At 38.5% G+C, this 14,522-nt stretch overlaps 1 protein-coding gene across 3 annotated transcripts; it reads left to right on the forward strand.

Annotated features, from left to right (window-relative positions):
• The first annotated feature begins 912 nt into the window (after positions 1 to 912).
• ubac1 (UBA domain containing 1) lies at positions 913 to 10,521 on the forward strand. Of its 3 annotated transcripts, none has more exons than XM_048243651.1 (10): positions 913 to 1,379; positions 1,890 to 2,010; positions 2,126 to 2,199; positions 2,342 to 2,449; positions 3,661 to 3,763; positions 4,018 to 4,126; positions 4,767 to 5,046; positions 5,383 to 5,469; positions 5,932 to 6,070; positions 10,226 to 10,521. In XM_048243651.1, exons 1-10 carry the CDS (start codon positions 1,242 to 1,244, stop codon positions 10,339 to 10,341), a joined length of 1,275 nt encoding a protein of 424 aa, XP_048099608.1. In that variant the 5' UTR covers positions 913 to 1,241; the 3' UTR covers positions 10,342 to 10,521. The 3 variants fall into 3 exon arrangements, with proteins under 3 accessions (XP_048099608.1, XP_048099610.1, XP_048099609.1); XM_048243653.1 differs by having other exon boundaries at positions 3,667 to 3,763; XM_048243652.1 differs by having other exon boundaries at positions 2,345 to 2,449.
• The last annotated feature ends 4,001 nt before the right edge of the window (positions 10,522 to 14,522 follow it).

Here is a 14,522-nt window from a genome sequence, read left to right on the forward strand (position 1 = left end):
ACAGGCTTAAATGTTCAAATTCACAACTTGCACATATATGAAGAATCATATAGAATAGAGTATAGAATATCTTTATTGTCATTGTACATGTAGGCCTAGGCTACAACGAAATTTGAAAGTGCATGTCTTATCTGTGCAAAAGAGAGTTAAATTAAAAAAAAAATTGAAGAAAATAGTAATCCTCTAAAATGAATAAATAATAATACATTTTAGAGGATTACTATAAGTTCGTTTATCTAGGTTAGGCTATGTTATGTTAATTTTATTCAGGGTATACACATACTGATTTCTGAAGTTTCTACAAACAGACAAGAACCCTACAAAAGTACAGGCTACTAAGACATGTGGATCGACAGAATGTTCTTAGAAAATGCTACGTTGATAGATTAAACTAACCTGTCTCAGTATAGACATTTGTTATAGTTGCCCTTTTTTCATGGACTGTTGTTCTATTCTTTTTAAAATGCTATGTTACATTTTCATGAGATGTAGCCTACACATTGTGATTAGAACCACCAGTCTAAGTTCAGCAAACAATACATGTATGTAATGTTTTGTAGTAGCCTAGGCCTAGGCCTAAGCATATAGGAGCAGATGGTAAGAGCCTACCACAGATTACATTAACCTATTTTGAAAATCAGACTTGTAGACTTTCCTACTGCTTTTTTTATTCAGCTATGTTTTATCATTATTATTTATATTTGAGTATATTATTTATATTTGAGTATATTAAGTACACTGTATCTCACAACAGTAAAACGCTGAAATGGAGGAAAATGTGAAGAAAGTGAGTATAGCCTGGGCTCCATGAAGTATGACTGCTAAAACTGCTAAGGTGCCTCTGAGACTTTTAATATGAAAGGAAGTACAATGTTTGCGAGGCGGATGTACGCTTTGTTGTCACGTAAAACTGATATTCACGGGACAGTGGTGATGATAGTGGCTAGCTACTGCAGCTGCCTCCTTGGGGGAGTGTGAAGCATACGGTTATTGATATGAAGTCACTCAACGGTGCACCAACTATGAGCAATCGGACAGTAGTCTTAGTTTAATCGACGCAAGTCCCTGTTGGGTTTCATAATTTTTTCGAGCAGATACCTAGCAATAAGACAGTGTGGGACAGTAACATTCACCGCTGTCGCTAGCAGGCTAGTCTAGCAAGCTACAAGCTGACATATCAGTCGAACCCTGTTAAGATAGCTCGCTAACATTAGCTAGCTCAAACGAACGTCAGGGCAGCTATGTTTGTACAAGAGGAAAAGATCTTTGCTGGGAAAGTTTTAAAGATTCATATATGCACCATGGAGGGTGTGGAATGGCTGGAGGAAGTTACAGAAGATACCACTATTGAAAAACTTAAAGAAAGGTGCTTGAAACACGTAAGTTATGTATTTGGCTGGTGTTAATGTTGTGTCGTTGGCATCAACGTCACTGAGATATTATTGACAGGTATCTATGTAGCTAGCTAACCTTGTAACCTATGCTTGTAACGTTACACGTCAGTCAACATTGTATTTAGACGTAATGGTCGTAGGCCTATTTGAAACGCTCCGTGTTATTTCTAAAGTATTAATAGCAACCTGGTTGGCAGTGTTATTTATAACATGGTGGATAGGTTAGAAGGGCCCTAGAACTGGCACAATAACTTAGTTATAACTCTTGCTTCATATATCATGACGTGGAAAGCAGACGAATGTCAGTGCATTGTTGTGAAGTATTGTTAAGCTTGAGGTTATAATTTACTCTCGAAATAATATACCTCTTCCCATTGAATGCACTGGTTGAACGGGTCCAAATCTCACGCACCCAAAATCCCATTCTCAAATGTTTTTATATACCCAGCCTGGTAGTGAAATTGGGCCCAAGTATTTTCTTTCTTTTATTCCTAGTGTGTTCATGGAAGTCTGGAAGATCCAAAGGTTCTCACACACCATAAACTTATTCACGCAGCATCAGAAAGGGTTCTTTCTGAAACCAAAACAGTAGCTGATGAGAACCTTAAAGAAAAAGGTAGGCTATAGTCAATAGGCATGATCCATATCCATATTCAGTGTGCATGCATGTAACCATTGGCACGTATTCGTCAGTCATCAGACCTAAGATGTTTTCTGTATGTTCTTACCAGATGTGCTTTTGTTAATTAAAAAAAGACCACCTCCACCGCCACCCAAAATGGTAGACATTGCAGCTGAGGAGAAGGTATGCTGAAAGTTTACAAGTTTTTTACCTAAACTGTGCACTCTGAAAAATTTCTTTAAACCATTTGAATGGCCTTCCTTGTTCTGGTCACATTGTATTGACTTACCATGTGCATCTGAGTGATCTGCTCTTTCATCCTCAGAAGAAGCAAGAAAGTAAGGCCCCAGACAAAGATGCCATTCTTAAAGCCACAGCTAACCTATCTACTCGACACACAGACCGCACAGTAACTCAGCACAATATTCGGGATGTGAGTATGTGGTTGCTGAGAGTTATATTGTAACAATACCGAATTTGTAGCAGGGCTTAAAATTCATTTTTCAAAATGGGGGGGATTCCCCCCTTAGGTTATTCATGTAGGGGGGATTTACACAATTTGGGGGGGGGGGGTCGATTCTGATACCAAGTCAAGAATTGCGATTTCAATACTTCGATACTTTTTTTAAAAAAGTGTTTGATTTTGGAGCCCCCACCACCCTGACGTCATCAGTAATATATACTGTAGTGGGATCATTCACAACAGTGGACATCCTAGATTCTGCTTGACTCTCTCCACACACACAAACACACACTGAAAATGATAGCTTATGTGATATGTTTCTATCATATATTTTTGAATTCATATAGAGTGTATTTATTTAATAATGCATTTAGCATTTTACTAGTAATTACTAGTAGCTAAACATATTTAGTAATTTGAATGCCTCATATTGACGTTTAACCCATAACACTTAGGCATATCTTTAATGTGGTGTGTAGGTCCAATTGAGTGCACATTGCTGATGAGTAGGTGTAATTGAGTGCCTGTCACTTTAAGAAAATACGTGAGAGTAATTCTATGGAGTAATTAGCCCCCTTCAACCTGACGGTTTTAGGCTATAGTCGCTAGTGAATAAAAGTTGTGCATAGTGCGGTATGTGTATGCAAATTATTATGTTTTCTATGTCATTAGATACAATAAATGTTCAAAAAACTAACATGTCGAAGACAATCTTTCTGGGATCAAGTGTTGACGTGACCTGAGCTAGCAGGATCGTTACCAAGGAGCTCTTTCCAGATGTAAAAGTTTGCCATGGTAGCGTAGCCTATTTGCGTAAGCGCAAAGTGGTTCTCTCTCTCTCTCTCTCTCTCCGTGTGTGTGTGCGTCTGCATGAGGCTATGTTCAATTCAACTCGCCACTTAATGATTAGGCTATATTAACGTCATCAGACAGGCAGTAAAAGTGTATGCGGGAATTTCTCGCATTATGATGGCTAGAGTTGCGGGACTTGAACAAATTATGCGCAATACCCGCAATCCCGCAGTGAAATTTAAGCCCTGTTGTAGGCAACTGTGCTTGATTAATGCATTGTGTGATGGTCATGCAAACAAGTAAAGTTTATGGAGTACTGTATGTGCACATATGAGCATGGTCATACTAAATGTTCCTCTGTTTGTTTGTTGTTGAATCATTGCAAAAAGTTTCAGACAGAGCTAAGGAAGATCCTTGTATCACTCATTGAAGTGGCACAGAAACTCCTTGCTTTGAATCCAGATGCAGTTGAGCTTTTCAAGAAGGCCAATGGTCAGTAGCATTCCACCCTTAGCTGAACTTACGAAAAAAAATAACAGAGTACAATTTTGTGCATGTATATAGTTTTGATTGTATTGAAATTGTTTCGAAAGGATTTCGACACCTTTGCATGATTTCCCCTCATGGTTTAATATGCATGTCCAATACATGTGATAACCTCTAATGCAAGATCCATCCATAATACATCAATCACTGCATACAGTGTAAACATTTCCTTGATTATATGTCTTGTCGTCCCTTGGCAGCCATGTTGGATGAGGACGAGGAGGACCGGGTGGATGAGACAGCCTTGCAACAGCTCACTGAAATGGGCTTCCCTGAGAGCAGAGCAGTCAAGGCCCTCCGCCTAAACCAGTGAGTGCTTCCCTGTGCCTAACTCATGACCATGATGAACAGTGTCACTGCAACAGTGCCTGCTTCTGATGGTTTTATAGCTGTGTGTGTGTGTGTGTGTGTGTGTGTGTGTGTGTGTGTGTGTGTGTGTGTGTGTGTTGGAAAAGACTCAAGTGTTCAAGTGCACAATCCTGACTCTGTAAATGGGAATCAAAGTGCTTCAGGGCTGATCCCACAGTGTAATTTGATTGGCTGTAAAAAACCTTTATTTTTCAGAATTGAGGCCTGAACAGACTTTGACAGTGTATAGTTTGACCAACCCTGTGTTTTCGTCATTTCTGAAATGTAGCAGGTGGTATGTTAACTTTGTGATGTGTTAAAATATAATTTTTTAGGGATGCATTTGACTTACTTTATTAAGTGACTGATGCACTGAACATTTTTGATGAACATTGAAATTGCATAGTGGAAAATCAAATTAAATTTAGTTTTGTTTTGTTTGTACAATTTAACTCATTTATATTTACTGTATGTTTTAAGATGTATGAATGGTGGGCTTTATTGTCATACAGTTGCTCAGTGTATTGTGAAAAGTCATCACCAAGTTATACAAAGTCTTAGAACTCATAATGTAACATCAGCCTGTCTCTCTTTTTATCAGCATGTCAGTAACCCAGGCCATGGAATGGCTAATTGAGCACGTGGATGACCCCACTGCTGATGCCCCTCTGGTGAACCAGGAGGCCTCGGGGGCATCCGCTGCTGCTGCTGCTGCTGCTGCTTCTGCTGCTTCTGTTGCTGCTTCGGCGTCAGGCGCCACAGCCTCGGGACCTCTCTCCCGGATCTCTGAGCCTTCCAGCACAGAGGAGGCCAAACAAGACGAGCTCACCGAGATCTTCAAGAGGATCCGACGGAAACGAGAGTTCCGACCAGACTCACGGGTGAGAGAGTGGAACCAGGTGGATGAGATTCTGTTTGGAGAGTGCAAACAGAATCTCATCCATAATGAGGCTCAGATACTGAATGTTCTGTGTTGTACCATGCACACGTGGTGCAGAAGGAGGATGTTGCTAATATACAACCCAGTTTGCAAACTGTTGTCAAAATGGTTGTTTAGTTTGCTGGTAAAATGCCCATCAGCACCACCCATTGTAATTTTTTTGCTTGTTTTTGTTTGTTTGTTTATTTATTTATTTATTTATTGAGTTGTTTGTAATAAGTTAGTTCATGACAATAACATATCTTTAAGGAGTCTGTGTTACCCCTGCTCTCTCCAGGCTGTCATTGCACTGATGGAGATGGGCTTTGATGAAAAGGAAGTGGTCGATGCCCTTCGGGTCAATAATAACCAGCAGGACGCTGCGGTAGGTGGACTGTTATATGTGACTAGAAGACTGTTTGTCCCACACCCCTCGGTATTGGTACAGCTTTTTGTTAGAAAGAAATCATGCATGTCCTTTTTTAAAAGGTGTCTAAGAACTTGCCCATTACATTAATTTGATCTCAGACAAGGAACAGGGGCTGTCTTTGTACAACAGCTGTTGTATTAATGGCTATGGTAAATAGCCCATCACTACAAATTAGACTGAAAAATAATGACTGATGATTCATTTTTAGTGTTTTGATTTGTGTATTTATGGTGTCTGTTTATGTTCATTATATTTGGATATTGCATTGATATTATTGTTATTATTACGTAATGCAGGCTTAACAACTTTTTAAAAACTGTTTACTATTCATTTTAACTATTGTAATGTTTATATTCTGTTAGTCGCTTTAGACAAAAGCGTGCACTAAATTCCATAACCATTCCTTGTGTTGTGCAGTGTGAGTGGTTGCTTGGGGACCGGAAGCCTTCGCCAGAGGACCTGGACAAGGGAATTGATACCAACAGCCCTCTGTTTCAAGCCATACTTGAAAACCCTGTGGTCCAGCTTGGCTTAACGAATCCAAAAACTTTGTTAGGTAAGCACAATGCTTTCCAGCTTCTTTTCAAAGTGTGGTATTACCTTTGAAATGATCCTTACCATCGTCTGCAGTGCATTTACTGATTTCCATCTGGGTCATTCTGTGTCATATCAGACAAAATCCAGGAAAATGGTGGCTGCACCTCCTGCTCTCCGCTCTATGTTTTCATCCATTTTTTCACCCTTGATTTTGTATAATTTTTACACTCTCAAAGATGCCTTATCTTGAAAGCCATGTTTTGGCATTAATATCTTTATATTGTTCCTAGCCTGCCCATTAGTTTTATATAAGGCTCTAGATATGGAAGAAAGTGCACAACTGGTAATATTGAGGGTCTTGTAAACTCACTTTGTGTATCCACATGGCACCAATCATTATTCATCTAATCATCTGCAAATACAATACTTTATTAATGTTGAGCCAATATTTGAGGTCTCTGCAACAAATGCACATCAAGATATTAAAGCAATGGTTCGGAGTGAATTTCACCCTAGTGTCATATGCACAATGACCGCGAGCCAAACACACCCCCAGAAGCTTTTTTCCGTTGGTCAAACATTGGTCGAGTTCGCACTATCAGTCTATGTATCAGCCCAATGGCTTAGCACTTTTGGAACCAGAAGTGTATCTCGTAAGTTACCCCACTAATAATGTCCGGAATATTACCAAACTTCTACAGTAGCACAAAAAGGGTCTGTACTCATAAAACGAGGCATTGGAAAGTTTGTAAGTAGCCTACACCAGGATTTTATTTTAATAACACTTGCCTGATAGCTTCTACTCTCTGCTGCTACCGCTACGTCGATGTCACTTCCGTGATTTGGGAAAAGCCCAACGTTACATTGTATACTGAGAGAAAGTGGAATAGAACATTATGTCCAATATTCCAATATGTGGTTTAATGTTCTGCATTATGTCCAATATTCCAATATGTGGTTTAATGTTCTGCATTTCTCATTAGTGGGTCACTTTGATACTAAAAGTATGATTCAATGTAATGACTATGATATCTGTACTGTCCTTGTGTATATCTGTGTGTGACTATGTATTTAGAGATAAGCGGGAATATTATGACTTTGCAGTGTTTCACTGTTCTGCATGGCTGCATCAGTAGCTATCTGCTCCGAATTGCCAGGTTGCCACTAATCAGAGTCTGATTCAGTGTAGTCCACATGAGATGGGATGACCAACGCCATCTCCCATCAGCCTGGAAGGATACTTAAACCCTAACTATTTCCTTGTCTAGTTAGAGCAGCTGATGGATCTTTAGGTGAAGTCATGCTGTCTCTCCCTTGATGCGCATCATTGTAAATAAACTCTGTTCCTGATTTTTCATACTATTGGTCTGACTGGGTCTCTATTCATCTATGGCATCAAAATTACCATCAATACCTATGGGTTTTCATTCTTGGCCCTGAGACAAAACAGTGATTTTGACTTACTTTGGAACGCAATATAAATAAATTATTATACATTTTTCTCAGATTTTCCTAAATAGTCATCAACCGTTGGAGTATAATTTTAATTTTATTGAACAAACCTCCCAATGAGAACTGTATTTTTTTTAAAAATATAAAACTCAAAATGCACTGTTCCAAATTATTATGCACAACAGAGTTTCAAGACATTTTATAGTTTGTAAAGAACTAAAAATGGTCATTTGTTGAATTTGCAGCATTAGGAGGTTATAATTAAATCAAAAGTTATTTCAATCAAAAACATCTTAACAGGCCAAGTTACATGTTAAAGGGACACCAGGCAAGCCTGATGCTTTTTCTCTACGAAGCTCCCCGTAGCGTCTGTATGTGTCGATACGTGTGCGAGCCCTTGCTCGGTCTGAAGCTCTTTTCCTTTTCTTAGCATCTTCCGTCAAGGGTTTTCACTGCTTCTTCGCCGGCTCTGCCATTATACACACGTTTGCAACAATCGCTAGTGTTTCGTTAGCCTGCCTCTGTGCTGGGGATGCAGGATGTAAACTGATCCTGCTTATCGCGATGTCTGAGACTTTGTGAGACTGAAGGTCGGCGGGTAGGAACTTGCAAGCGGGATATTCTTCCTACAGGCAGTAGGGGCCGGCGAGAGAGTCTTCATTCGCCCTGTAATGAGTAATTTAACTATATACCAACTTAGGAAGATGATTAACGCGAAAACGTTGCCTGGTGTCCCTTTAACATAGGACCCCTTCATTGGTCCTATGTTATCACCTTCACAACCTTCATCACCTTCACAATTCTTGCATCCATTGCACTTGTGACTTCTTGGAGAGTTTCTGCTTTAATGTCTTTGCAGGATGTCAGAATAGCCTTCCAGAGCTGCTGCTTGGATGTGAACTGCCTCCCACCCTCATAGATCTTTTGCTTGATGATGCTCCAAAGGTTCTCAATAGGGTTGAGGTCAGGGGAAGATGGGGGCCACACCATGAGTTTCTCTCCTTTTATGCCCATAGCAGCCAATGACCCAGAGGTATTCTTTGCAGCATGAGATGGTGCATCGTCATGCATAAAGATGATTTTGCTACGGAAGGCACGGTTCTTCTTTTTGTACCACGAAAGAAAGTGGTCAGTCAGAAACTCTACATACTTTGCTGAGGTCATTTTCACACCGTCAGGGACCCTAAAGGGGCCTACCAGCTCTCTCCCCATGATTCTGGCCCAAAACATGAATCCGCCACCTTCTTGCTGATGTCTCAGCCTTGTTGGGACATGGTGGCCATTTACCAACCATCCATTACTCCATCCATGTAGACCATCTAGGGTTGCACGGCACTCATCCGTAAACAAAACTGTTTGAAAATGAGTCTTCATGTATTCCTGAGCCCACTGCAACCGTTTCTGCTTGTGAGCATTGTTTAAAGGTGGGCCGAATAGTAGGTTTATGCACATTTGCAAACTTCTTAAGGATCCTACACCTTGAGGTTCGCGGGACTCCAGCGGCTTCAAATACCTGTTTGCTGCTTTGCAATGGCATTTTAGCAGCTGCTCTCTTAATCCTATGAATTTGTCTGGCAGAAACCTTCCTTATTATGCCTTTGTCTGCACAAACCCTCCTGTGCTCTGAATCAGCGACAAATCTCTTCACAGTACGATGATTAGCATAAGATTTCGGGAAATGTTTTCATACCTTGTCCAAGGTAGTGCACAATTTCACGCTTTTCAGCAGCAGAGAGATCCTTTTTCTTTCCCATATTGCTTGAAACCTGTGGCATGCTTAATAATGTGGAACATCCTTCTTAAGTAGTTTTCCTTTGATTGGGCTCACCTGGCAAACTGATTATCTAGATTGATTTCAATGATCCAAAGAGCCCTGAGACACAATACCATCCATGAGTTTAATTAAAAAAACAAAAAAATAAATGTTTATAACACTTAAATCCAATTTGCCTAATCATTTGGAACACAGTGTATCTATGGTACACTATTGTACAGTAAATGCCCATATACTGAGCTACTTTCCCATATTTTTGCACGTTTTCCAAATCTAGGGACTCAAACTTTTAATGGTTCAGTCATACTGAGAACACCCTACAAAGTTTGGGCTGCCTATGAATAATACTTTTCATTATATTAATGCCCAAATATTGCTGACCAGACAATGTGATTTTCAGGCTGTGAAAGGAAAGTAATTTCAAGGGCTGAATAATACAAAGACATAGATTTTAACAGAAATATTTTACCGGCCTTGGTTTTGGGACCCATTCTGGATATAGACAAGATTTGAACAAAATCTGAGATGGTGTAGCAACAACCTTATCCAATTTGACACAGAATGAACCATTTAATAGCCTAAACCCTCACACCTCACACTTTTGCCCTGTGGATTAACAAAACAAGTGCTGGACTAATTGCTGTTGCACAGACCAAGGTGTCATGCTAGAATACTGACAAATGGATAAGCTTTTCTTATTATTCTGGGTTTTAGCTTGTTCTACATTCTATTTGCAGCTAGAGTGTTTTGACTGAGTCAGATAAGGCTAGTTATACAGCACATTTCCTACATAGAGGCAGTTCAGTGTGCTATATAAACAAATCTATCAATTGCTAACATCACATTTACATTTGTGAGTTTTAATGCTGAGAATCTGATTATCTTTTTATGAAATGCATATGACCATATACGTTTGAGTAAGCTTTTTTTATGTTTGTTTGTTGTCAGCTTTCGAGGACATGCTGGAGAATCCACTGAACAGCACGCAGTGGATGAATGACCCAGAGACGGGGCCGGTGATGCTTCAGATCTCCCGAATCTTTCAAACACTCAACCGCACATGAAGGCATACCTCAGCGCGGGTGTGCGGGGATGGCAGGAGGATCTGTATGCCCAAAAGAGTCACAGGAGGGGATGAATGTAACAGTAATAATGAGATAAAGTTGCATAGTCCACAGAGATTCTGCACACGTCCTTCACATTTTGTTTTTTATATATGTGTGTGTGTGTATATATATGTATATATATATATATATATATATATATATATATATATATATATATATATATTTAAAAGAAAAAAGATCTGTTACTGTGTGTGAGTATGTTTGCGTGTGTGAGAGAGTCAAAAATATTGTTGCTGTCAGATGAAAACGCCAAATTTCCCATTTCAGCTGTTTGGTTTTTCCAGAAGTGTATTCGGTCTTATTTATTTGTTTTAATTAATTTAGTAGTATAGTATGCCCCCCTGCCTTATGTATATGTAGTATGCACTCAAAAGTCATTTAAATTTTATCAAAAGAAGCTGTATTAGAGGTTCAATTATAAGTCAAAGTAGCCTGTTAACACTGATGTCCAGGGCAGTTTCTAGTGACCAATTACTGTATGTCTTATAATGAGAGGTTACACAGTCATCGCTGTAGTGCAGTTTTATTTGTGTCTGTTAATCCTTAAAGGTGTGGGTTTTTGAACATTCTAACATAAGATTCCGTTCCGCAATTTAAATTCTTTAGAACGTTCATTTTCCAACATTCCCGTCACACCGGTCTGACGGTACACCTTTAAGGTTTAAGTATGCCTGCTACTATGTATTTATATTTATTTAGCAAACACTTTTATTCAAATAAACTTTCACTACATGGAAGGCACACATTTTATCAGTATGCCTGCTCCTTGAGGGAAAACCTTCTGACCGTGCTGGCGCTTCACTCTGCCAGCTTCAGGGACACGTATGCATAACACCATATACACTATACATTGTAAATGTTTTCTAAAGATCAAATTGCATACTTCAGCTCTCATCAACATATCATTCTGATCTGTAATCTATTCTTGGCTTGTCCATTTAGACTGTAGTGAGATTGAAATGACACTGGTAGAAGTGAGCTGGAAACTTCCTGGACATCAGAATATGGGGACATTTTTACTAGGTTACAAGGGCTATATGTCAAATGAAATCATTCCACTAAGTGTATTTGTAGTATGCGCATATGAAAAGACTTTATATGCATACATATGACATGGTTTTCATATAAAGATCAATATAAAGTGATCAGCTTTGTGCTGTAGAAGGTACAGCTCACTCAGTTGTGTGGTAACAGCACATTTCATGGACAATATTATTTTGCAAAGTAGAAATGGTTTAATTACATTTATCCATGCTTTTTAAAAAACAAATATTATGGTGATTGTAACATTGTGTTACAATATTGATATGGATGTTTTCTTCTGACAGCAGCGTATTATTTTAACCCCATTCATGTTTACACCTTCAAAAAGCTGTTTTTGTCTGTAGCGATATTAAACACCACATTTCTAATTCATAAGTAAAGGCTGACCCTACACTGTGCTAGGTTAATCAAGAGCACTGCTTAGTTTGAACATTGTTTTGTTACTCTGGAACATTTCAGAAATGTTTTGTGAACACTATTAGCCTTGAACTTTCACCCAAGCTTAACAAAAACATAGTTTTTATGGCAGAGAAACTATTGGCAGATCCCTTTTTTACACTTCTAAATAAAGTTTAGTGTCAGGTGATGTGTTTACATATCAACATATTGCGAAAAATACGTAAGCTTTTTAGTCAGAATATTATGAAATTAGATGGTTTCAAAGTCATGCCTCTTCTAAGGATAGTTTTAGTATGTGTGATCTTAGTGTTGGTTATTTAAAGTAAGAGAATGAAAAAGCAAGAGTATTACGATAGATTTCCTTTTACTTCCCAGGAACCTCTGTTTGCTTGGCCATAGATGAGGCTTTGGTTCTTTTGAGGTTCACACATTCATGAATCAGTTCATTGAAATGTCAGGATGATTGACATTGAGTAGATGCTTTTACTTTGTGAAGTGACATTAGGTGGTTGTTTGTGTCATCTCTCAAGGTGTCAGGGGGAAAATGGACAATTGCTTAATTGTAATGGAAAAGAAAAGGAACTGACTGCAGTGCTAAGGTGCTGGTTTTGAGTGGACTGGCGTCAGGCTCAGGCTGTAGTCTTTAGGAACTCTGTGGACTTATCTGTATGATGAAGGAACTTCTTATTTGTTTCATGGTGTGATTCATAATGCTTTATAGTGTAACTTTTTAAACACAAACTGAAAGTGGAAGAGCTTTGTGAGGCCTTACAACTGATGATATTGATGGCTTGCCGTTATATCAGGCAACAGAGCATATGAAAAGCCTTTACTATGGTAACCACTTACCTTGCCTTTATAGAAACGTGATCCATGACTTGTCCTTGTGTGTCTAGTATTCTGTTTTATGTCAGTCATGATGTATTATGGTATTTATTTGTAACTTGTCCAGAATGTCCATCATATTGTTTCTCATGGCACTTCATCACTGACATCACCGTCTGCTGCTGATAAAGGATCATAATTCACCTATGAATAATGCTCACAAGCTGAGTAGTGTACAGGGTGTTAATATTGGGTTTTGGAGATTGGAATAGAGCATTAAAGCTTGGTTTCAATGATAATTTACTTAATATATGTGGTGTGTACCTACTAGACTTTCAGGTTCACTCAGTGTACTGTCAAATAATACTTGTTTGCATGTTGTCCAAAGCTTAGTATTTATACAAGTTAAACGAAAGGAAGTCATATTATATAATGTGTGTGTGGGTTTCTTTTTTTATTTTTAAATTTAAAAGAAATTGTTCAAGTCAACAGAGGTGCTCTTATGCAGAATTAACAAAAGAGTTTGGTTGGATGTTAGAAGAATTCAATATTTATGTATATTTGCACAGTGAAGAACAATTTCGATGTGAACATTTTAAAGTCTGAAAATTATATTTGGCCATCAGTTTGGAAGTGACTTTCAGCTGGTATTGTGAGTAGAGGCAAAAGACTTACGAATTTATGCCAAGTTTGGAGTGTTTTATTCAATATTTGAATGCAGTGTTGATGTGATGGAATTTAAATAGGTCTGTTGGGAAACTTCCCTTTTATTAGTTAGATGTTTTGGGTGGAGTGAGAAGGTTTTTCTGATTAAGATCAAATAATGAAATTATTTAGTTTGTTTTTTGTTTCATTTCTGTTGCTATTGGGAGGGAGAGGGTATTGTGTGTCTTAAGCCAAAAAATAAAAGTTTAAAAGTCACATTGCAAAGAGGATAATTTCCCCAATAGCAGGTTCTTATTGCTATTGCTATTGGAATTTATATTCGTATATGTCTGAATGTCTAGGGTCAATGAATTAATTATGCCTCAAATGTGTTCCGGAAAGTTTAGCAAAGTTGGTGGCATCACTGTGATCTGTTTTAAATATTGGGCCTTGTTCTTAAAATCTTAATCATTTAACTACAAAATAAGACTATGGCAGTGCAGCTTAAGGGTCCTGGCTGCTTATACTGCATTTCAAATAAGTCAAGAAGTAAAAGTCATTGTAATTTTGCAGAGATTAGGAAAAGCAGCTAGTAATTGAGGCCATATGCAACATATAACACATCTCAAGTAATCCGTTTTAATGGTCAAGTTGAACATTAGAGCTTGATACCCAATTTCATAAGAAATGAATTTCCATGAAAATATGCTGTAGGCCTACCGATCTCTGAGACATTGTCTCAAATGCTCATCCTGTTGTAGTCCTCTCAGGATGCATGACCACGCCAGTTGTGTGTCACATGTCTGATAATCAAGTTGTGATGCAAAGACCCTACCGTAGTCACAGGTCATCTTCTGTAGTCACACCTGCTGCTTCAACATCTAGAGCCATGGAGGGCTCCCTGAAGTGACCTAGCTGGAGTAGTCACTTATTGTAATATCACATTTCCCCGCACACGTCTGCCTCATGTCTCTGGTTAAAAACTTACACAATCTCCACACCTCTTAAAATGTGAAAAGCCTTGTAACAACTTGTTTTCATTTAGATCATAATGAATGAAATAATAATAATAATAAAAACATTTGGATTCAGCTTTGTGTTCTGTTGTTTCTCAACCCTGTCAATATCTCATGTGATATAGTTTTGTGAGGTTTAGGTTGTCTGCCTTACGCTGATACCAGTATGATCAGATGTTGAAATGTGCC

This window comes from Alosa alosa, chromosome 5, assembly GCF_017589495.1.
Source record: "Alosa alosa isolate M-15738 ecotype Scorff River chromosome 5, AALO_Geno_1.1, whole genome shotgun sequence".
NCBI lineage: Eukaryota > Metazoa > Chordata > Actinopteri > Clupeiformes > Clupeidae > Alosa > Alosa alosa.